We start from the raw sequence: 20,956 nt of genomic DNA, 5'->3' as shown, positions 1-20,956 counted from the left end.
ACTCTTTGAGTGCGACTATCCAGCCAATTCCTTATCCACCAGCGTTCCATCTGTGAAATCCATGTCTCTCCAATTTAGAGACAAGGATGTCACGCAGGGCAATGCCAAATGCTTTGGACAAGTCCAGGTAGATGACATCACTTGCTCTTCCCTTATCCACCAGCGCTGTGACCCCATTATAGAAGGCCACCAAATTTGTCAGGCTCGATTTGCCCTTAGTGAAGCCATGTTGACTGGAAAAGGGAAACACTGCACCCATTTTTTTAAAAGGGTAGAAAGGAGGACCATAAGAACTACTAACCTGTCAGCCTCACCTCTGTGCCTTGGAAGATCATGGAACGGATCCTCCTAGAAGCTATGCTAAGGCACATGGAGGACAGGGAGGTGACTCCTCCTAGGAACACCTCTCCCATGACGAAAGGCTGAGAGTTGGGGTTGTTCAGTCTGGAGAAGAGAACGCTCTGGGGAAACCTTATTGCAGCCTTTCAATACTTAAAGGGGACTTATAAGAAAGACGAGGACAAACTTTTTAGCAGGGCCTGTTGTGATAGGACAAGGGGCAATGGCTTTAAACTAAGAGGGCAGATTTAAATTAAATATAAGAAAATTGAGAGTGGCAAAACACTGGAACTGGTTGCCCAGAGAGGTGGTAGATGCCCCATCCCTGGAAACATTCAAGGTCAGGGTGGACAGGGCTCTGAGCAATCTGATCTAGTTGAAGATCTCTCTGCTTGCTGCGGCAGGTGTGGACTAGATGACCTTTAAGGTCTCTTCCAACTCAAAACTATTCTACGATCCTATAACCGTACTCCCTCCACCACTCTGTAGTGTGTGTGCCAGATCCTCATCAGTCCAACTGCATTATCCTATGTGGGGTTTGACTGGCAGGATAGGGCAGGGCTGGGACCCACTCTGAAGTCATTACCCCTCTCCTGTGCAAGGCTGTGGGAGCTGGGGCAGAGGCCAGAGCTGAGCACTAAGAGTGTATCTGTGGTAGCACAGCTAATGACGAGCCAAGCAGACAGCTCGGAGCTCCTTCACAGGACACATATGAACTCAGGAACCTGTGACTTAGCCATAAGCAACACTGTCAGTGACAAGAGCAGACAGCACAGAAGCTGCCATCCCCCAGCCAGCCAGAAGCCCTGTTCTCACAGCTTGGTGGTAACAGGGATCCGTTACCACCTTGGGATGCTCCTGGCTCCCACAGCCTCCCCAGCTCTGCACACAGGACCCCTGAGAGAGGCATGATGGGCTGCCTACTTCCAAGCAGCACCGCTGTGGCTGGGTTGGACTGTTTTGATTTTGGGTGTGCTAGGAGAGAGGCTCAGGCAGCATCCCCTATTGCTCTAACAAAGCTGTTCCATCAGCAGCAGGAAGAGCAAGAGCTCAGCCTACACTAGTATAAACCATCCATATTCAGAATAAAAAGCAGCACAGAACAGGTTAGAAACCTAAAATCTGATGGAGGCAAGGAGAGCATGTGCTGGCCAGGGAGCACTACAGCGCCCAGCACACACGCCTGGTGAGGGGGACCATTTCCATCTCCCTGAAACACAGGCCTCCCCAGGGGTGACGGCCCAGGAGAAGCCATGCAGGCACTTCTAACACAACTAGGCTTCAAAGCTCAGCCTTTCCCTGCCAGCCGTTGCTCCACAGGCTGCACAAAGGCACAGATCAGCTTAGCATGTGTGCCTCCTGCAGAGCTCCTCAGGAGAGCCACTCACCCACCAACAGGCTAGGAAAAGAGATGGCTATGCAGACTGCCCGCAAACTAGCCTAATGCCCATCTTTGACAGCTGTATGAAATAACCCTCCTGTGACATCTGCAACCCAGGGAGAGGAGCTACAAGAGCTACTGCATGGAGCAGCCGTCAGCGGGCAGGAAGTCGTACACATACATGGCCACCGACTTGGACAGGTAGGTCATGGTGCCAAACCGACCACTCGGTGCGCTGTCATACAGCAGGCTGCAGATGCCTGTCGTGGGATCCCTCTCCAGCATGTGGTCATCAGCGCCCAGGGCTTTCTGGATTTTGGACAGGGAAGGAGAAAGGCAGCATTAGGAATAAGGGCAGCCCCCTCACCATTTTCTACTCCAAGCATCCTCCATTGCATTAGTAGTGTGACTCATTGATAGTGAGCAGTGGGAGAAGGACGCTACAATTTGCTGTGCCCCATGAACACAATGGGGACAACAGGCAGGACCCCCCAGGCGGGTAAACCCTGTGTAGCTGTGGGCAATGTAGCCAGCAGCCCTGGGTGCAGGCCATGGCTCCTGCGAGAGGCCTCCTGGCTCCTACCTGCTCCTCATAGAAGAGGTCATTGGCCATTTGCAAGATCTTTTCCACAGCTATGATGCCACCAATGGTGTGCACCTCCATGTCCACCAACATGGTGAGCACTAAGATAGCCTCCACCAGCAGCTGCCTGTACTCTGGCTGGGGCACACGGTTGAGGACCGACTCCACATGCACAGCAAATTTCATTTCCCCTGGGGTCATCTGTGAGGAAAGAGAAAGAAACACATCTAGGCACTGTATCACCAGCACAAGTCCTGAGCTATGCCGGACACTCACCCAGGGCAACCCCCCAGCACTCAACACCAACCCACCTGCCCCATTTCCCCTTCATACAAGCCTCCTACCTCTCTGGTTGTTGAAGAAGGGAGAACAAAGCCCTCCACGGAGAGGCCATGGCACTGCAGAACAAGGAGAGACCATGGTTATGGCCTAGAGAAGCACTGTGCTAAGACACGCAGGTCCAGCCCACCAACTCACTGCCACTTGAGCATTGGTGTGTGCTGCCTGCACACCCCAGCTCCACCTCCCGACTCTTTGCACAGCACCACTTCTTTCCCATGAGTTCGGCATCAGCTGGAGCCCTCCTGCACACAGCACAGAGCTCTGCTCCCTGGCTTACCATGCTGAGGACGAGCTGTGCCCAGAGCTGCTTCAGCTGTAGCTCCAGCCCTGCCCTTGCCTGGCTAATGTATAAAAAGCACCTGAGCAGACCTAGTCTCACTCTGCAAGTGTCAGCACAGTACAAGGCAGGTCCCATGTGCCTGCAAGTCAATTCCAGGTCTTCCCCAGCTTTCCAGGGCCAGCTGCTGGCATTGTCCATGAAACACACATGTACATAGCATCAGAGAGGAGCCCTGGGTACCTAAGTCCCCTTGGCAAGGCTGATGTCTGGGACCACAGGCTAACATGTATGGAGTCAGCCGGAAGTCCAGCTCACCTTCTGCAGGACCTTCCAGACTTTCTGGTAGAAGCCCACAGGGACACGGTTGAGGGCCCCATCCAGCCGCCGTCTCCGCTGCCACTGGCCCTGGCGGCTGTCCTTGCTGCCCTGGTCTTCCAGCATGCTTGAAAAGGAGCCCTTGCCCAGCAGCTCTGAGTGCCCAGCAGACTGGGCAAACAAAACAAGGACCACAGTGACTGCTGCAAAGTTAAACACCCCACAAGAACGCATCCTGCTGCTGCCCAAGAGCTTATGCTCACCCAGCCTGGTTCCCAGAGCAGAGCTGCCACCCCTATCCCCAGCAAAGCCCACCCTGTAGCCCCACCTCCCTGCAGCACCATCCAGAGCACGGCTCCTTTCTGCAGCCACAAAGACAGACCCCATGCATGCAGCCAACAAATGCAGGTTACCAGAGAGGACTTCAGGTCAGCATCCCCGGATTGCAGACTGAGTGGCTGCAGGAGAAAGGGACAGACAAATCAGACTGTGCCAGAGCAAGGCAGCCATCATGGCAAGCAGCGCAGCAGCAGCACAGACCAAGCTCAGGTCATGGAACAGTCATCTCAGGGGCTGCGGTTAGCTGGAGATTGAGAGGCAGCTTCAAAAGGTGAGCTGCAGAACGTTTCATGTTAGCATCAGAGCGGAAGGACTGTGCCAGGGCATGGAGTGGCTGTGGGGCCTCCATTTGCCAATGCTGCAGCAGCAGCAGGCTCGTGCCAGCCGGCACACAGGAGTGGGGCTGCTACTGCTCTATTGGCTGCTGGCACAGGCAGGGATTTAGTATCAGGCAGAGTGGAGGGTCAGCTGCAAGGTCATTGCCCGTGGATGACCCTCCTCACCACATACATGGTCCCTCTGCGATGCCAAGTTTCACACTGCTGCATCAGCCTCGTCCCTGCAGGCCCTGTCTCTTTGAAGATGGGACCCCTCCTAGAGCTCAGGACTCCTCCTGAACACACACCAGGCACCAGAGAAGGTCCTTGTCATTAGTAGCTGAGCAGGAGCCTCTTCTCCCAGAGAAGAAATAGCTGAGGAGGCTACAGGCAGGATCTAGTGATCACCAGTGAACTCCCTGGCAGGGCCACTGCTGGTCATGACACTGGAAACATCATGCCATCCTTCTCATCAAGTTTTAGTGAGTATAAGGGAATCTATTCGGTCATAGCAGCTATGGAGCACAGCTCCCAGCTGGCTGCAATGCCAATACACCCACAGCTTAGAGAAGCCTTCCTCCCTGCCAGTCCCAACACAGCACGTCTCACTCAAAGGGGAGCTCCCCAAAGGCTGTGAGTCACTGCCAGCCCTGGGCCCCCACAGCACATTAAGCCATGCCGACCTCTTCCCAGAGAGCCAGCCTCATTCCCTCGTCCTGAACAGAGCAAGCCTGAGCCTGCTGAGAAGGGAAGCCAGCTCATTGTTACAGCAGCTCACTCAGCCAGTTTGTACAGGAAAGCTCATTAACTCATGCATGCTTGGAAGCTGCCCTGGTGTGTGGCTTGAGGGATAAAAGCTGAGGCTGCAGGAGGACCAGAGTAGCTTCACCTTACTCCCAGTCAGAGACTGCCTACGTTTATCCAACTGCTGCAAGAGAAGAAGGAAATTAACTTTGTGCTGCTGGAAGAGGCCCACCAGGATGTCTGGTCCTCCCTACCCCTGCACCTTCTCAAGCACCCCAGTGTTCCCCCCATACTGCATTGCCGGAGCAACTCCCACCCCTACTAACAGAGTTACCCCAATTCTCCCCCCAGGGCAGGACTGGAGCCAAAAGGAGCTGCTCCTGGAAGCAGCTATAAACTCTCTGCAGCCCAGGAGCAAGCAAGCTCCTGTTCTCCCATCAATCCTGCCTGTCCTGTAGCTGCTTATCATCCACAAAACCTGGCAGGAACAGCCTGCACCATCTGCTCTCACCTGTTTGATCTCACTTTTCAGCCTGACGATGCCAGCACGCTCAGACTTGGTGGCCCCAACAGCCCCCACCTCACAAATGGAGACAGCAGTGGTGAGCGACGAGTCAACTGATCGCACTGGAGGGGAAGAGAGGTCTTGAGTGGGCCAGTGCCTGAGCAGGACAACATGTCACTTGTCACTGCTCAGGCACTGGTACATCTGCACATCCTTGCCCTCTATCCCAACCACCACCAGAGATCCATGAGCACAGTACAGAACTGCTTCAGTTCAGCCCTGACCAGGCCAAATGCCAAACTAAGCAAAGCCCACATACCCACAGGACTCAGGCTTGATCCTTGGAAATTAGCTCAGCACCACCCTGCTGAAGAGCATGGCTTCTCACCGGACCACTGTAGTGCAGAAGCAGCTGTGCTTAACAAGCAGGAGGACAGGGACATCCCCCACAGGTGGGAACACCTGGAGCTAGCCATGCTCTACACTAGGACCCAGCTTTGCTCTCACAACCCTGCTGAGGGACTTACCACTCCTTTCCACCCCAAACTCCTTGCCAGAGAGGATGTGGTAAAGAAGGCTCTTCATGTCTGATGGACTGAGATTCATGAGGTTCTCGGTGGCTTCTCCAGCTGGAGAGAACAGAGTTGAGATGTCATACCCCACTTCACAGCTCTCCTGGGACACTTCTACTTTGCACCCCATTCTGTTAGCAGGGGAAGCACTGACACAGGAGTTCATCCTCCAGGGACATACACTAACTCCAGGCGCTGCCTACAACAGAGATTCTTCTCCACACCAGCCCAACACATGCCTGAATAGAGACCACAGTGAAATCACCCGCCTGTGCTGCCTGATATAAGTCCCAGCTGCAGACTCTGGCACTTTCATGCAGGGTCTCATCCTGGTGCTGAGCTGCTCTTTTTTAACAGTACTTCTCCTTCCTGGCTGACAGGGTCCCAAGTACTGCAGCACCCCGCCCAGCCAGGGTGCCGTCCCCACCATACATACCCGAGCAGCGGAGGGAGTGCGCCAGCTCCGTTGCCATCACCTGGATGATGAGCCCAATGCGGATGCGGAACATCTCAGTGAAGAGTGCAGGCTGTGTGCGCATGTACATGGCCAAGTACACCATGATCTCCTGGAGGGGAAGAGGCAGATCACCCTACTGCTGCTCACCAGGGCAGACACCCAGCTGTGGGGTCTCTCACCATGCTGGCCCCTCACCTGTGTAAGGATTGACACACTGAGGTTCTTCTCGCTAGCTTCATCAATGAGGCGAACGAGCTCCTCGTAAGGGATTGGGCTGGGGAAGGAATGAACAGCAGAGCACGTGAGAGGCAGCAGAGCGAGCCCTGCATCCCTCCTGGTCTGTGCCCCCCAGGGAGGCGAGATGCAGGCTGGGAGACAGCCACCCAGAGCCGTTTCTGCCCATGGACTCCAGAACACTGGTCTCACATCCAGCTCCAGCCCAGCATGCATCAGGAGGGAGAGATGCCACACTCACGAAGAGATAGTCTTTTCGCGTGGCTCCGGCGGCAGCCCCACTGTCAAGTGCTTCTGGTGAGAGAGGAGGTCAGTGCAGGCCTGGGGACAGAAGAAGTCACCCCAGCATCACTGGCAGCTCAGGGTTAGAGACCTCAGCACGAGGCAGAGGAAGTCAGAGCTGATGCAGCCACACTTCGCCTGCCCACTCTGCTGCCTCCTCTCCAACAGACCTCAGCCCACTACAGGCTGGCTACACGGTTGTTACCTCATCCAGAGCTTCCACCTTTTTCTTGAGGATGCCAGAGATGTAGCGGATCAGGGCCCACTGGCGCGTGTCACCCACCCGCACATACAGCTCAGTGAGGAGCTCCTTGACGGTGGGGCCAGGCTCACTATCAAGCCCCGTGTGCCACTCGGGCCCCCTGCAGCAAAAGAGAAGCTGCGTTATAGAATTTGCCCTGCAGCATCTCCCTGGCAGCCCCCAGGCTTTGTGCGTTGGGACAAATGCACAGCTGTGCCATCTGTCTCTCTGCTCAGTGAGCCAGTAGGACTTTGAGCTCATCTTACTTGAGGATGTGGAGCATGTAGAGGATGTCTGCTTGCTCCTGCAGCGTGGGGCAGATGCTCAGCTGGTCCACCAATGCCTTGCAGTCCACGTTGCCATCTTCATCACGGGGCAGGTTCATCTCCGCATAGAGTGTGTGGCTCTAGGGAAAGGGAGACCCACACTCCTAGTTAGCACCCTGCACCAAGTGCGGTCTGGTTATCGAGCCAGGGCCATTCATCCATGGATACTCCCCATTGCCAAACACCAAGCCTTCCCCATGCAGCCCCACAAGGACCCTCCGGCTTCAGCTGAAAGGATGGCACTGCTCAGCCAGTCTGGGAGGGACAGGGCTCACCTTGCCATCCATGTCATGCTGGTCAGGTGAATTCAGCAGCTTGACTGACTGCTGGGATGCCTGGAAGATCTTGCTGGGGACATACATCCCAACATCTAAAAGAAAGTCTAGGTTGGTGAAGACACTTCTCAACATCAACCACCACTGCTGCATGCCAAACCACCTCACATCTGACACTGCTTCCCCAGCAGGCCCCTGCAGAGAAGTTGGCTGTGGGAGAAGCAGCCCCTGCCTGCCCAGTTAGAGGAATGCCACAGGGAGCTGCCATCCCTTGTCATTCAGCAGTTTCCATGAGGACTGCACAGGCACCAACTACAAGATACTCCATGGCCAAGACTAAGGCTTTGCCCAGGCAAAGGCTGGGGTTGCTCTGCTATCTATGGGGCCCCCTAGTATCACACAGTTGACAAAGCTCCCAAAGCACCTCAGCCTCACTCCTGGGCTTCAGTGAAGGTGCTGAGGCTGCTGGAGTTACTCACTCTGGACATGAAGGTCCTTGGCCTTGGATGCCAGGGACATGAGGTCGCGGGTGGTGTGGACAGCAGCCCGGAAGCGGCTCAGCCCTCCTCGCTGGGCAGTGGGGGGGAGGTTTGACTGGGGAACTGTGCGCTGCAGCAGGTGGTCCAAGTACTGAGCAACCTCATCATACGTGTCTGCTGGAAGGGGAGGCAGAAGAGGGAGGGGTTCAGCTGCTTTGTGCTGGGGTACCCACTGACCTCAACGAGCTTCTCAGCTGTGCCTCAGCGAGGGCAAAACTTTGCTAGCTGCACAAAACAACAATGAAGGGCTAGTGCCAGCAGGTAGATGGACAGATGGACAGTGCCAGCAACCAGGCTCGCAAAGCATGGCAGCCACAGCACCCCTGCTCCCGCACTACTCTGCTGCCTAGGACACTGGCTGACAGCTGAGGCCAAACCAAGGCTCCCTCTGAGTCCCAACCTGGATGAAGGAAGCAATGGGGCTGCAGCATGTCTGGTCCAAGCCTGCACAAGGACGGTAGAGTCTGCCCAAACCCCAAGGTGAAACCTTCACACTCTTTCCCACTAGGGAAGAAGGGGAGGCACAGCCAGGGGCAGTCTGTCCAAGTAGAGATCACTTAGGAGCACCCCAGCACAGCAAGGACCTCATCCAAGCAGGATTCCAGCACAGGAGCAAGGCAGCGTGGGTTTTGCAATAGTCATTTCTAATTAGAAACTACCAGTGATTTCTAATTAGGAGTTAGAGGAAGAGTTACGACTCCTGCCTTGCTCTTCATCCAGCCTCCAGTGGCTCCCATTGCTCCCAATGCCACGTTGGGAGCATCAGAGCTACCACTCACTAACTGCGGCATGGAGGAGCATGCTCAGAGGCCATGTCTCTGCTCATCTGAGATAACATCGCTGCCCAGCAGAGACGGGCATACCCCAGAGCAGGGATACCCCATGCCAAGGCAATGCAATACAACACAGCGCTGTCAATGCACTTCCAGCCAGTGGGCCGGGCCAAAGCCCTTCTGCTTTCCCGCTGGCAGACAAGCTCCATGGTGTATCTGTCCCATGTGAGCTGCAGACTGCATCTAAGGCTGACAGCACAGCAACCCCTTTCCACACCTGGTGGGGATGCCTCGTGCCAGCACCTGAAGGCTCAGCTAGAGGAGTCCCCAAGACATCAGGCTTGAGAACATCATCCTGCCTGGCTGCAGCATCTGACCACAGGAAAAACCTACAATTGAGCATCTTCTAGCTGCTGTAGAGACGCCAGGCAGGTCCTGTCTCCCATTGGGGCTGAGGGGAAGCAGGCACCTTGTAAAAGCCCAAGTGCAGCCTGCAAAGAGACTGCAGGTGAAGCAAGAGGGCAAGACAAATAATTATTCAGAGTCACAGCAGTGCAGACATTGTCTACAGGAGCAGTAGAGGTAGAGCAGACTGATAAGGCGGCTGGGGAGATGACCAACACTGGGTCATGCAGGACGTACCCAGGCCTGCCTGCAAGGGAAGCAGCAAAACGTGCACCCCACCATGGTCTCAGGGCAAGGTGGGTCCATCACACTGTGATGAGCCAAGGCCCTCTTGGGCACCCTATCCACAGCAGCAAGGCTTCAATTAGGCACCCACTGGAGCAGCTCTGCCCAGGGAGAGTCAAAGCCTTTGGGAAAACAACACTCCAAGGTTGCTTGGGCTCATGGTGGCTCTTCCCCACCATCTCAGGCACTGTACCATCACTTTCTGCACCATCACTTGTGCACCAAAGATCCTCAGCTAAATCTCCCAAGCAGAGGCAGGTTGCTGAGCCTTCACCTCTTCCCCACACAACAGCCCATGAAGGTCAGAGTGCCTCATGCAGAGGCAGGTTGCTGAGCCTTCACCTCTTCCCCACACAACAGCCCATGAAGGTCAGAGTGCCTCATTCCAGAGCATCCTCCATGCTTTCTATGTCCACCAGCCTCAGCTCCATCTGGCTGGGAGACGCCTCTGGTGAGGGGGCTACAACAACTGCATCAATTCACCCAGTCCCACCCCTCTGGTGTCACCATGAGTGTCACCCAGACAAGGTTAATTGATGGAGGGTCAGATGGGAAGAGAAACATAGTGAAAATCCAAGTTTATGAAGATGATGGTGGTGGACACTGGCAGGGAGGCTGGGTGTTATGGGTGAGTTTGGCATTTGCCATGCTACAGCAGCAACTGGCCTGTTCCCCCTTACCATCCTCTGCTATCTGCAAGCCATGCAGCCACTCCTCGGTGTCTAGCTCCTCAAAGCTGTCAATGCTGAGCTTGTAACTCTTGGCAAAGACCTTACCCTCTGGCCCAGGGTCCATAAAGCTGAGGTGTGTTCGGCACGACGTTGTCAGGAACTCCGACAACTTACCCGTCTGGATCCTGGGTGAGAGGAGGGGAGGTCACACAGGGAAGAAGGGGGAGGCGGTACACTTGACTTTGCCTCCCAGATGCAGGGCAGGCCCTTTGACAGGGAGAAATGCACTCGCCAGGAGCATACACATGCTCCAGTGTCTGATTTAGCTGCCTGCAACTCCTCCAGCCACAGGTGGGCATGGAAGGGCTGCCCAAAAGCTATTAGAGGGATCCCACAGCCATGGGTTTAATGGCATGAAGAGATATGTCCTCTATTGCATCTCGGTCGGGATTGTAATCCCAGGGTGCACTTACAGCTTAGCACACCCCAACGTATCCTCCACAGCTTGTTCCCCAACAGCCAATCTCAGGCCCAGCAGGTACCCCCATAACCAGGCTCTTAGAGGCCACCAGCCCTCGCACCTCCTCCACCCCAGGAAGCCGCACTCACCTTGCACCACCAAAATACCCATCCTGCAGCTTCTGTAGGGTTGCCAGCACTGTGGGGTGCACGCTGCTGCCAGTTTCATCTGTTGGGGACAGAGACGGAGGCCGTCAGGCTCTCCTGCTCAAACAGGCTGACAGAAGGTAACACAGAGCCAGGTGGGTATTCAGATATGCCAAGCACCATGGCATTGGCCAGACCCTTACTTTAGGGTGCACAGCCAGGCTGTGGCACCAAAAGCACCACCCAAAAAGGGACTGAGGACTGTCCAGGCTGGATTCCAGCAAAGCTAGGCCAGGATGTACTCCAGGCTCCTGGGATTTCACCTTGGGCTGAAGCCAGCAGCCCCCCAAACAGCAGCCCCCTGCTCTGTCCCTGGCTTTCACATAAGGCAGCAGAGGGGGTGCTGCTGTCAGGGGCCGAAGACATCACAGCAAAGGGCATGCTCAAGACACAAAGGGGATCTCAAGTGCACAAGGAGATCCAAAAAGTCCTGAAAAGAGAACAGTCTTTTCCCTGCACCAGGCTCATAGAGAAGCTGTGAGCTGCTTCAGAGAAGCCAGTTTTGCTCTGCGCCATTGCGCAGCTCTCTGTTCCTTCTGGTTTGCTGTCTTCCCCTCCCTGTTGTCTACAAAAGCCACTAGCGCTTATCGGGCAGTCCCGCTAGCTGCCAGGACAGCTGCCAACTCTGTGTGGCTCCTTTGAGCGGTAAGCTCTTTACAGGATGCCACTGGCTGTTCCAGCCCCACTGTGTCCCCCATTACTGAGACAGTCCACATCTGCCAACCCTCTTCCTCCTACAGAGGTTGCTTCTCAGGGCTGCTCTTAGCCAAACGCCTTGCGAGGCCAGAGGATCTATACCAAGCATGGTGTGGGAGACAGGGAAGGTGATGGTCGGCCGCCCAGTCATCCTCCAGCGGCTGCAGAGGTAGGAGAGGTCTGTCCTCAGCATCTCCACAATCATCTTGTTGTCGAGAGCCAGGTAGAACTGCTGCTGGTCTATGAACTGCAAGGACAGCAGGATACATGAGCGGTTCTTCCTGCAGCCACCAGGCCCCTTTGGTGCCACCCACGTCTTCCCACAGGCGCTCAGCCAGGCCAGCCACACAGGGAGGGATGCTCCCTGGGTGCAGCCAGGGGAGATGCTCCTTTGCACTGACAGCGCATCCCACCTTACCTGACAGGTGCCAGTACAGTCTACAACGGGACCCTCAACCCCTAAGGCAGCTACTGGCCACCACCAACAACAAGGATATAACACCACAGCTCAGCAGCAGCACCACAGCCAGGCCTCACACAGCTGGTCCGTGCTGTGCCTATCCCAAGCAAATACACACTTCCCACAGTGCCAGGAACCCTTGCAATCCTTGCAACCCTGCTCATCCTCACACCACGCTGGACATAGGGGACAGAGGGAACCCTGTCCTGCCATCAGCCTCCTCCTGGTGTCCTTGTCAGGTTGAGCAAAGACATTTTCACCCAACACTGCTATGAGAAGGCTGAAACCATCTCCTCCCAGCACGCACACAGCCAGGACCACAAACTGCTGCTTCACACCATGGAGCTGGGGCTCAAGTGCTCAGCCAGTGGAGAAACCTCCTGCCAAGTTCCAGATCGCAGGACAGCTGGGAACGAGCCCGTGCAATGCCACCCACCTGTGGAGTAAAGGTAAAGATATTCTTCCTGATGTTGTAGAGCTTGGAGGTCCCAAGGACGCCCATGTGCCGGTAGGGCCGTCCTGTCAGGCACATCTGCTTGTTGCGGCCTAGAGGAGGCAGAAGGAGGAGTTTTTAGTGAAAGCTTCCTCATGAAAGGGGATGCAGCAGCAAACAGAGACAGGCCGCTGTGCTACCAGCCATCAGGAGAAGGCTGGTTTGTGTTTGGGGTACCCCAGGACTCTGTGTCGAGCTGGCACAGCTCTAAGGGACAGTGATATTGTGTCCCTCAGGTCTGCCCAAGAGGGCAAGGGACACCCAGGCCCTCCACAGGGACTTTTGCTGAAACAGGGACATACAGCCTGTCCTGACCTCTGCAACATGCCCCCTAAAGCTGACAGCTCTATCAACATTCCTATTGCTCCTGGATTACTCCCAGAGCCCAGGATGGTGCAGCAGCAGCATCAGCCCTTGATCATGTCAGCCCTAGCAGCTGCCAGGCTGCTCCCCTATCCCTTTTGCCCCTGCCATGCTTGGCCTTTTGGTGGCCTAAATTAGCCAACGCATGCAACCTATGGTGGATCAGGTTTCTCCTTTGGCCCAGTCTGGGTACCCAGCTCCTGCAAAACAAGTCCCATGCCCAAGGGGTTGCAGTGTCAGGGAACGAGCATGCAGAGCTCTGAGCACACCCTCCCCTCACACTCAGCCCTGCCTGCCCTCCAACAACAGCTGCCCTTCCTGGGCTACAAGCTCCCTCTCAGCCAGGGACTGGCAGCAGACTCTTCTCTGGGGCCTGGCTTGCCTCCCTCATTGAGATCTGGGTACAGGAACAAAAGCTTGCTCCTGCCTGCACCAGGGCCATCCTATACGGATCAGAGCCTCTGCCTGTCCCTGGGACAACTGGGAAACTGCAATGCTAAAGCTTTCAGAATCACCCTGAACAGCACTGCCGACCACCCCAGTTCCCCTTGGGCAGGAGTAGCTTTACCAGGCCCAGAAACAGGTGGCAGAGCCCTCATCAGCCAGGCAGAGAGCAGCAGGACAGGACATCAGCATCTATGAGCAGCAGTGCCAGGGGATGGGACTGATGTTCTGCACCCTCTTTGCTGCAGGAGCAGGGAGCCCAGCTCACCCAGCCGGGCGTAGATGTGGCTGAGGATGCGAGCAGGCTGCACTCTGATGGGGTAGACGTCTGCCACAGTCTCCACATCGATGCCCTCCTTCTTCAGGACAGCCTTGATCCCCTCCGTCTCTGCCAGGATACATACTGCAGAGAAAGAACAGGCTCAGTGTGGCCGGGACACAAGGGTGTGACAGCACTGCCCCTGGCCTTTGGGGATGCATACAAGGTGCCATGTCATGTAAAGGCAACTGTTTGGGGTCCTTTTGGGAACCAGTTCCCACTGCAGAGGCCTGCCTTACTCCTCCTAACGCTCTCTATACCCAAGCCTTCCCTGCTGAGCAGCAGGAGGACAAGACAGTTTTCAACCTCTCTGCAGAGGAGGCTGTAGCAGGTGGTATTTCCCTGGGGCAACACAGAACGGAGTGGAATGACTCACACCCCACCTTATACCCACCTTGCCAGGGCTGAGATCTGGCTGCAGCAGAAGCCACCCGGCAAGCAAAGCCACCCCAGAGCCATGCCTGTGAATTCCGCATGGGCAGAGTCCCCAGGCATGCCAGGCACAGGGGTTTAGGACCAGCTCCTTTCCCTCACCTTGGACCACCACGTCGGGCTTGGGGACAGTTGCAAACCGGCGGTTGAGGGGATCTATTTCACCGGGAGCTAAAAACCCCTAAGGAAAAAGAGGTATGAGGAGACGAACATTTCAGGGCAAGGTAGGATGGGTGATGCCTATGGACAACCCACCTTTAAGAGGTCCTGGGGAATGGAGGTGACAAATTCCCCACGATAGGAGGTTCAGGGTGGCAGCATTCGCTCTTTCAGAGCTCACAGCCTGGCCCCACAGTCCTCCCCAGCACCAGGGATGACCGTACCTCAGCCATCAGGCAGCCCAGGATGTAGAGAGATTGGCCCCACATGAGCGGCAGCTTGCCCATGGGTATCCTGTCCACAGTGTGAGGGTTCCTGTACTCCTCATCCACCTGGAAGACAAGCTAGGAGGTCAGGAAGGGATCCATAGATGCAGGATGCTGAAGAAAGCATCATCATTGCATTTTGAAGTCCAGCAGTTTCAGGCTTAAAATAAGAGGCTACAAAACCATTTGCGACAGAGGGTCCAACACATCCTGGCTATATTCCTACCCTCTTCTCGTGGTTGCCCCAGGCACTTACGTTGGGCAGCAGATCAGCTGCTCAGACCATGTTGGGTTCCCACATAGGTCATCCCACAGCAACAACTGACATGCCCCAGGAGCACTGAGGCAATGCTCTCGGATGCCAGCAAGGACAGCATGTCTCCAGTACCACCTGGGCTCCAGGAGGCCGCTGCTTTCAGCCCAGGCCCACACAAACTGAATGGGAGCTCAGCACAATCTCCTCAGCCCAGGTCCATGTGTCCTGAGCATTCAGAGGACTCTGACTCCAGGCCAGCAGACTGTCAGTAAAGCTCCCTTGTGTATCAGGGCAAGAAATGCTTTTGGGGAAAAAAAGCGGTTTATTTATCCAACGTGATTTATAACAGCTCGAAGTCACAGTTTTTTTACATGGGGTTTCCATGCACTACGTGTGCTGCTTTACTAAGGATTTGGGTTAATAAGCAGTTAAAACCTAATTATCTGGTAATGAGACACTCCCACTCCCACTGTAGCTCAGGACCACTCACCTTATCTGGTGGGACACTGTACAGTTCTGGCATCAGGCGCACTCCGTTCTTCCCCTTGATGAGAACCCCCTCAAGGGCTTCCCGGTACTCCTGCACCTGAGGAGAGAGGAGAGGGGATAGGCCCCTGGTCATGGCTCCCCGCACACCTCCCTTGCCAGAGACTTCTTTCCATTCCACTGGCCTGGCAGGTCCTGCCTCCCTTACCTGCTCCATGTTTCCGCTGAAAATCCCATCAATGATCAAGTATGCCCAGAAGAGAGGCCACTCACACTCGATGTTCTCGAATAGCTTCAGCTCAGCAGGTTCGTAGTAGAGGCGGTTGGGGTCCTGCAAGAAGAGTGTGACAGCGAGACAGGTCGTAGGTGGCAGGATCCCCTCAAACTGACAGGGCTCCTATTCCTCCTGAGACCTCAGCCTCAAATGCCCTCTCAGTCCTCCTCTGCAGATGACGGCTGACACAGAGCCGAAACGCAGTTTCACCTCCAGGCTATCCCCTTTCCATCAGACATCACCTCCTGAGCCCCCTGCACTGATGCCAAAGGGACTTACCCTTTCTGGGCAAAGAGAGTCTACCCAGTCCCCAGGAGAGCACCCCAGAGCCTTGTACAACAGCACATACCCCTTGCTGCACTGGGGACACCTGCATCCCTTTTGCCTTGCTTGCTCTGTCCCAGCCCCTGCCTCCTCCAGCACCTCCAGGCTGGCCCAGCCAGGTGCGAGGGCTTGGGCTGATCACGCAGGGCCAGAGAGCAGCGTCCCTCCTGCCATTTGGTTCAACTGTGAGCCTGACACAAGGTCAGGACAGAGAGCTGCCTTCAGTGAATCCTCCTACCCCAGATGTGTGTGGTATAGTGCCTATGCTTGACTCGCCCTGCTAACTGCTTTAACTCTGCTACAGAGAAGGGACAGACCTGCTCTTAGCAGACTGTCAGGCAGAGAGGACAGCAGGGACAGAGGGAGCAGATGTTTTCTATAGCACCTAAACACCGGCCACAAGCTCCCAAACTGCCATTTGACTCCAGTCAGCTGCAAGCAACACTGCCCTTCCCATGCCTCACAGCTCCCCAGAAGCAATTCACGGCTTTGCACATGGCAAAGTTCTTAAGAGCTAGGAAAGTTGGACTGGAGATGCTGCTGCTCTCCTCTGGCTCTAGAGAGATACAGCCACATGTGCTGCCTATTACGGTCAGGCCTGAAGAGGCACAGCAGAGGAGAAGCATTTAGAGGCACTCATGCTGATGTGCTCCCAAAAGAGCCCTACCAGGTTATGGGCCCAACAGCTGCTGACGACTTAAGGGCCTCCAAGCACCATTTCCTGGTTCTGTGGTTATCAAATGCGACTGTTGCTTATACAATTTTCCCGTTTTCACTCCTCAAAGCAGCAGAAGAAAATCTGCGCTTGCTCTGCTGAGAGCCAAGTGTGGCAGTACACAAGCTACCTGCTGTCCTGGGGGAAGCAGAAGCAGCTTTGCAACCTCCAGTGCTGCTGCAGATCTGAGGCTATCAGGGAGCAGCACTGCACAGTCGCCTTCACAGACTTCATTCAGGGCTTGTGCAGCCCTAGGAGAGCTGGGGAAAGAACCTACCTCAGCAGGGTTCCCACACGGGGCTGTGGTCCTGTCTTCCCCAGCCTAAGAGATACACAACACCACCAGGTCCCAAGATGAAGGCAGAGCCAGTCTCTGCCCATCTGCTGTGGGCATGGGTGGGATTTACCACCTCTACAACGGGCTCTGGCATTTGGGAAGCCTTGCCCAGTCCCGTGACACTGTCTGAGGTTACTCAGGACTCTCATCTTCCCAGTGCTCCCACCACAGCCTTTGCACTTCACTCAAGGGGTCTGCAAACACAAACCAGGGCAGCTGCTGCTTGGCACTCAAGTTTTGGCAGGTGGCAGGGCTGGGGATATTTACCTCTTTGGGGGTTCTGTATCCATCCCGGAGGAAGCGGCAGCAGCCATAACGCCCCTGGAAGAGAGCGAAAGAGGTGATGAGCAGGAGGCACAGCATGAGATACCCTGTACCTTAAATGCAGAAGCATGAGGGGGTCTCCTCCAGCTAAATACCCCCTTCACTTGCTCATCTAGTGCTCAGGCAGCACAATCACAGCCTAGGGCTGTAACACGCAGGGCTGTTTCTTCACACACTCCTGCCACTGGTCATGAAGACTGGGAGAGGACATGCCCCAAGCACCCTATCCCGAGCACATTTTTGGGGAGGAAAGGTCTACAACAGTTTGAACTGCAGCTGTCTCCTGGGAAGGGCGAGACAAGGGCAGAGCTGTTCACCTGCAGCTTTGTGATGATCTCTTGCTTGGTGATTTCCACCAGCTCACTGTCCTCCACAGCAAACGCCGGGTAGGAGATGACAGAGAGGACGCTGGCATCCACCTCCTTGGACGTGGAGGCCCTCGGCAGCATCGAGTGGAGGATGGACTGGGTGAAGGGGAAGGAGGGGTGGTTAGGTTGCCAGGCCAGACATCTTTCATACTGCAACTTCTGCAGGTCACATTTCATCCTGCAATGTTGTAAAGCCCGTGCAGGTCTCACCTGGCAGTGCTGCACCTCGTCCGACAGCACCTGTATCACCGACTGCGGGCCTCCTTTTGCTCCAAAGAGATCTAGCTCATCTAGTGCCTCCAGGGCAGCCTGCAAGCAGAGCGAGACCCAAAGCAGCAAGTCCTCCACCATGCTGCTCGTCTGTAAGGGCTCTCACCTGGTGCCAGCCCCTCTGTATAACGTGCTGCCCAAATTTAAACAAATTTAAACCCTGCTGTGGCTGCAGAGCACCCCTGGCCAGAATGTGATCACATCTTCAAAGCCACTGGTAGCCAGACATCAACAGGACCCTGGACGTTTCTGCCACGCACCTTAATTCATTTCCCACTCTCAGTTCAGGCAAAACTCAGGCAAAAGGGGCACAGTTTTATTCCAGTACACAAGGAGAAAGGTCTTCCTCCCCAGAAACCTATCACTGCATGGGGCATTGAGCCTCAATAGTTCAACATGCCTAGCCTTCCCTGCAAAAAAGCAGCACAGGGCCACCGGTGCTCCCCAGCACCTGCCCAGCACCTTTCCCTGGCTCACCTTGGCCATTCCAACAGAGCTAGCATTCAACTCGGTGATGCCCTGGTTCGTCTTGTCCCCGCGCTCCCATATCCCGAAATCCTGCACAGAGGCAGTGGCACATTGGAGCAGGCAGCAGTTCACAGCACACTCAGAAAGCCTTCAAATCCCACCCACTGGTGGTGCTCCCAGCAGGTGCCGTGGGAGTCTGCCACTGGGGCTCAGGAGGGACCCGCAGCTGCCCCTAGACACCAGTCCACCACCTGCACCCCCATGCTCCCATTCCCCAGCACAGGCTACCCACCGCAGTTTTGTAGGCTGCTTCAATGTAGAACACAAGGTTCTGGATAAAGTTGACTTCATCCAGGCTGTGAATTATGTGGAGGCCTGAAGGAAAGGGTGGAATTTGCATTAGTCACTCCAAACCCAGGAAGGGGCTGCAGTAACCCAGGCCACAGCCCTCCTCCTCACTGCACGCCTGCCTCACAGAAGCCACCTCCTGGCTGGCTCCCATCCCCACTGCCACCCCCCTATAGCAGCTCTGGGGCTTCAGGTAAACAGAGGCTCTTAAGAGAGACAGGCAAATCCACCTTGGGTGCTGTGAGCACAAGAAAACAGTGAGGTCAGGGAGGCCACCACAACAGCTTGGCACCCAGGAAGCTGCACCCAAACTGGGAATGTGGAGAGCCCTGGAGATCAGCATGCTCAAAGCATCCCCCCACAGCATCACCTGAGGCTGTCATTTGCGCCAGCATGAGCAGGTAGAGGGAGGTGGCATCCATCTGTAGGTGACCCCACTCATGGTCCCCCACCACGGTGGCACAGGTGTGGGTGTTGTACTTGGCATGCAGGCAGTCCCTGGTACTCTGGCTGTACTTGAATGCCTCCACTTTGTCCACCTTGAGAAGGGCAAGGAGATGGAAGATGCAGGGGTTCATCAAACCCTGTCTCCAGAGAGGTCCAGCAACCCTAGAGCCAAGGGCTGCCCCGTGCCATCAGCCCAGCATGTGGTGCCATGCCTGGCACGGCACAAATCCTATGGCTCCTGGGCTGAGCCCCTCCACGCACCAAGGCAGTGGCAGGCTCACATGCCACGCTAGCATTGGGCTGCGACCATGGAGGGCCCACAGCCACGGTTGCACCGTATGGAGAGAAAAGGGTCACCCCAAATGCCCTCGTAGAGAAAAGCTGTGGAGTCCCAGCACCAGGCAGGCCATAAGACAGGGAGCAGCTGGCAACGGCTCCACTGGCCATCAGCCCGCAGCACTGAGACTTCCATCACACCAGGGAGAGATGCCAAGTGAGAGCTTATTTCAAGAATTGCTGGAAGGGGGCTTTCCCTCCCCCCGTCAGGGAAGGCTGGGGAGAGCTGACACAGCTAGGACTGACAGTCTTTGTGGCAGAGCCGGGCTTCAAGGAGAGCACTCGACTCTCAAAGGCATTCCCCAGGCCCTACCTGTCTCATCATGCACTGGAGAAGCCCCCGCATCAGCTTCACCACACTCTGCAGGAAAACAAGCAAAACAGTCTCATTAATCCCCACACAGCAGAAGGAGCCCTGACTCAGCATCAGCTGGCTGCTGACCTTTGCAGGGCTCTGGCATCTGTAACTGGAGCCCCTGCTCACATTTCCATGGCCTCTGCTCCCTAGGTGACAGCAGAGAGAAGCAAGATTTCTTGACCTGCCAGCCAAGCTGCACTGCTACACTGTGCAGGAGGAGGGAGGGCACAGTTGCAGGATGCAGCTCCCCAGCTCCCGGTAGAAAGGCTGTGTCCCCACATTACCCCAGAGCTAGAGGGCTGGGCCCTCCAGCTGGGCTCCAGCACGCTCTGGGAAGAGCGGGCTCTGATATCCCTTCTTATTGCCCCCCATGCTTAGGGACAGCGCTGTCCTCGTCCTCACTGCACCACTTCCCGTGGCCTTTCGGCCGCACAGCTGGGCCGTGACAAAAGCACATCAGCGGAGGGTGACGGTCAGGCCGCCGGCCAGGCTAGCCAGCACGGGCCCTCCCTGCCACCGGTCCCCTCCTACCTGCTCCAGCTCGTAGGCCTTGGCCTTGTCCTCGTCGCGGTCGGCGTTCTTGCGGTAGGCCAGCCCCAGCCCCCAAACGGCCAGGATGCTGTAGACGTTGTCCCGCACCCAGGCATCACGATGGTCGGCGCTGGCGGGGAGCAGGCCTGTCACGGCGTCCTGCGGAGCGGACACACAACGAAGGGCCGCAGCCCCCGTCCCGTTAACTCCGCCGGACCCGGTCCGCAGGGCAGGGGCCGGCGGGGCGCACCGGCGCCCGCGGTGAGGCAGATTCCGCGCCGCCCCCCCGCCCCCGGCCAGCCTCGCACCTGGTGCCGGAGGATGGTCTGCTGCACCAGGCGCGCGTAGCCGTCGAGCCGCACGCCCGAGTTGCTCCGGCTGCGCATGGCGTCGGCGACAGGACCGGGCGGGTGCGGCGGGCACCGCACTGAGCGGAGCGGCCAGCCCCGCCTCGCGCCGGGTCCTGGCAGCGCCCCGCCCCGCGGCCCCGCCCGCTCGGTGCGGCCCGCAGCGCTGTCCCGAGCACCGCGACGCCTTCGGAGCGGCCTCATCGCATGCGCTGTCCCGCACGCCCCGCCGGCGGCGGCGGTCCCGGCCTGCGGGACGCTCGC

General features: G+C 56.4%; 1 protein-coding gene across 10 annotated transcripts; it reads right to left on the bottom strand.

The window, feature by feature from the left end:
* Positions 1-606: 606 nt before the first annotated feature.
* PHKA1 (phosphorylase kinase regulatory subunit alpha 1) lies at positions 607-20,731 on the bottom strand. 10 transcript variants are annotated; one of them, XM_086619512.1, is made up of 33 exons: positions 20,654-20,731; positions 20,346-20,504; positions 19,770-19,817; positions 19,044-19,212; positions 18,618-18,700; positions 18,335-18,415; positions 17,798-17,896; positions 17,537-17,683; positions 17,163-17,216; positions 15,454-15,576; positions 15,250-15,345; positions 14,462-14,569; positions 14,181-14,259; positions 13,596-13,730; positions 12,464-12,573; positions 11,670-11,814; positions 10,815-10,893; positions 10,215-10,390; positions 8,012-8,188; positions 7,533-7,627; positions 7,198-7,337; positions 6,896-7,052; positions 6,650-6,729; positions 6,370-6,448; positions 6,154-6,283; positions 5,673-5,774; positions 5,152-5,267; positions 4,786-4,824; positions 3,654-3,698; positions 3,241-3,411; positions 2,648-2,701; positions 2,304-2,504; positions 607-2,029 (listed from the first exon to the last, which is right to left on the bottom strand). In XM_086619512.1, the coding sequence occupies exons 1-33, from the start codon at positions 20,729-20,731 to the stop codon at positions 1,856-1,858; spliced, it is 3,729 nt and encodes a 1,242-aa protein (XP_086475638.1). In that variant the 3' UTR covers positions 607-1,855. The 10 variants fall into 10 exon arrangements, with proteins under 10 accessions (XP_086475638.1, XP_086475639.1, XP_086475643.1 ...); XM_086619513.1 differs by having other exon boundaries at positions 4,786-4,821; XM_086619517.1 differs by having other exon boundaries at positions 10,311-10,390.
* Between the last annotated feature and the right edge of the window lie 225 nt (positions 20,732-20,956).

The sequence above is a fragment of the Tauraco erythrolophus genome, chromosome 13 (genome assembly GCF_009769465.1).
Source record: "Tauraco erythrolophus isolate bTauEry1 chromosome 13, bTauEry1.pri, whole genome shotgun sequence".
NCBI classification, from domain to species: domain Eukaryota; kingdom Metazoa; phylum Chordata; class Aves; order Musophagiformes; family Musophagidae; genus Tauraco; species Tauraco erythrolophus.
The sequence above is the reverse complement of the archived record's forward strand: the minus strand, read 5'-3'. Positions and strand labels throughout refer to the sequence as shown.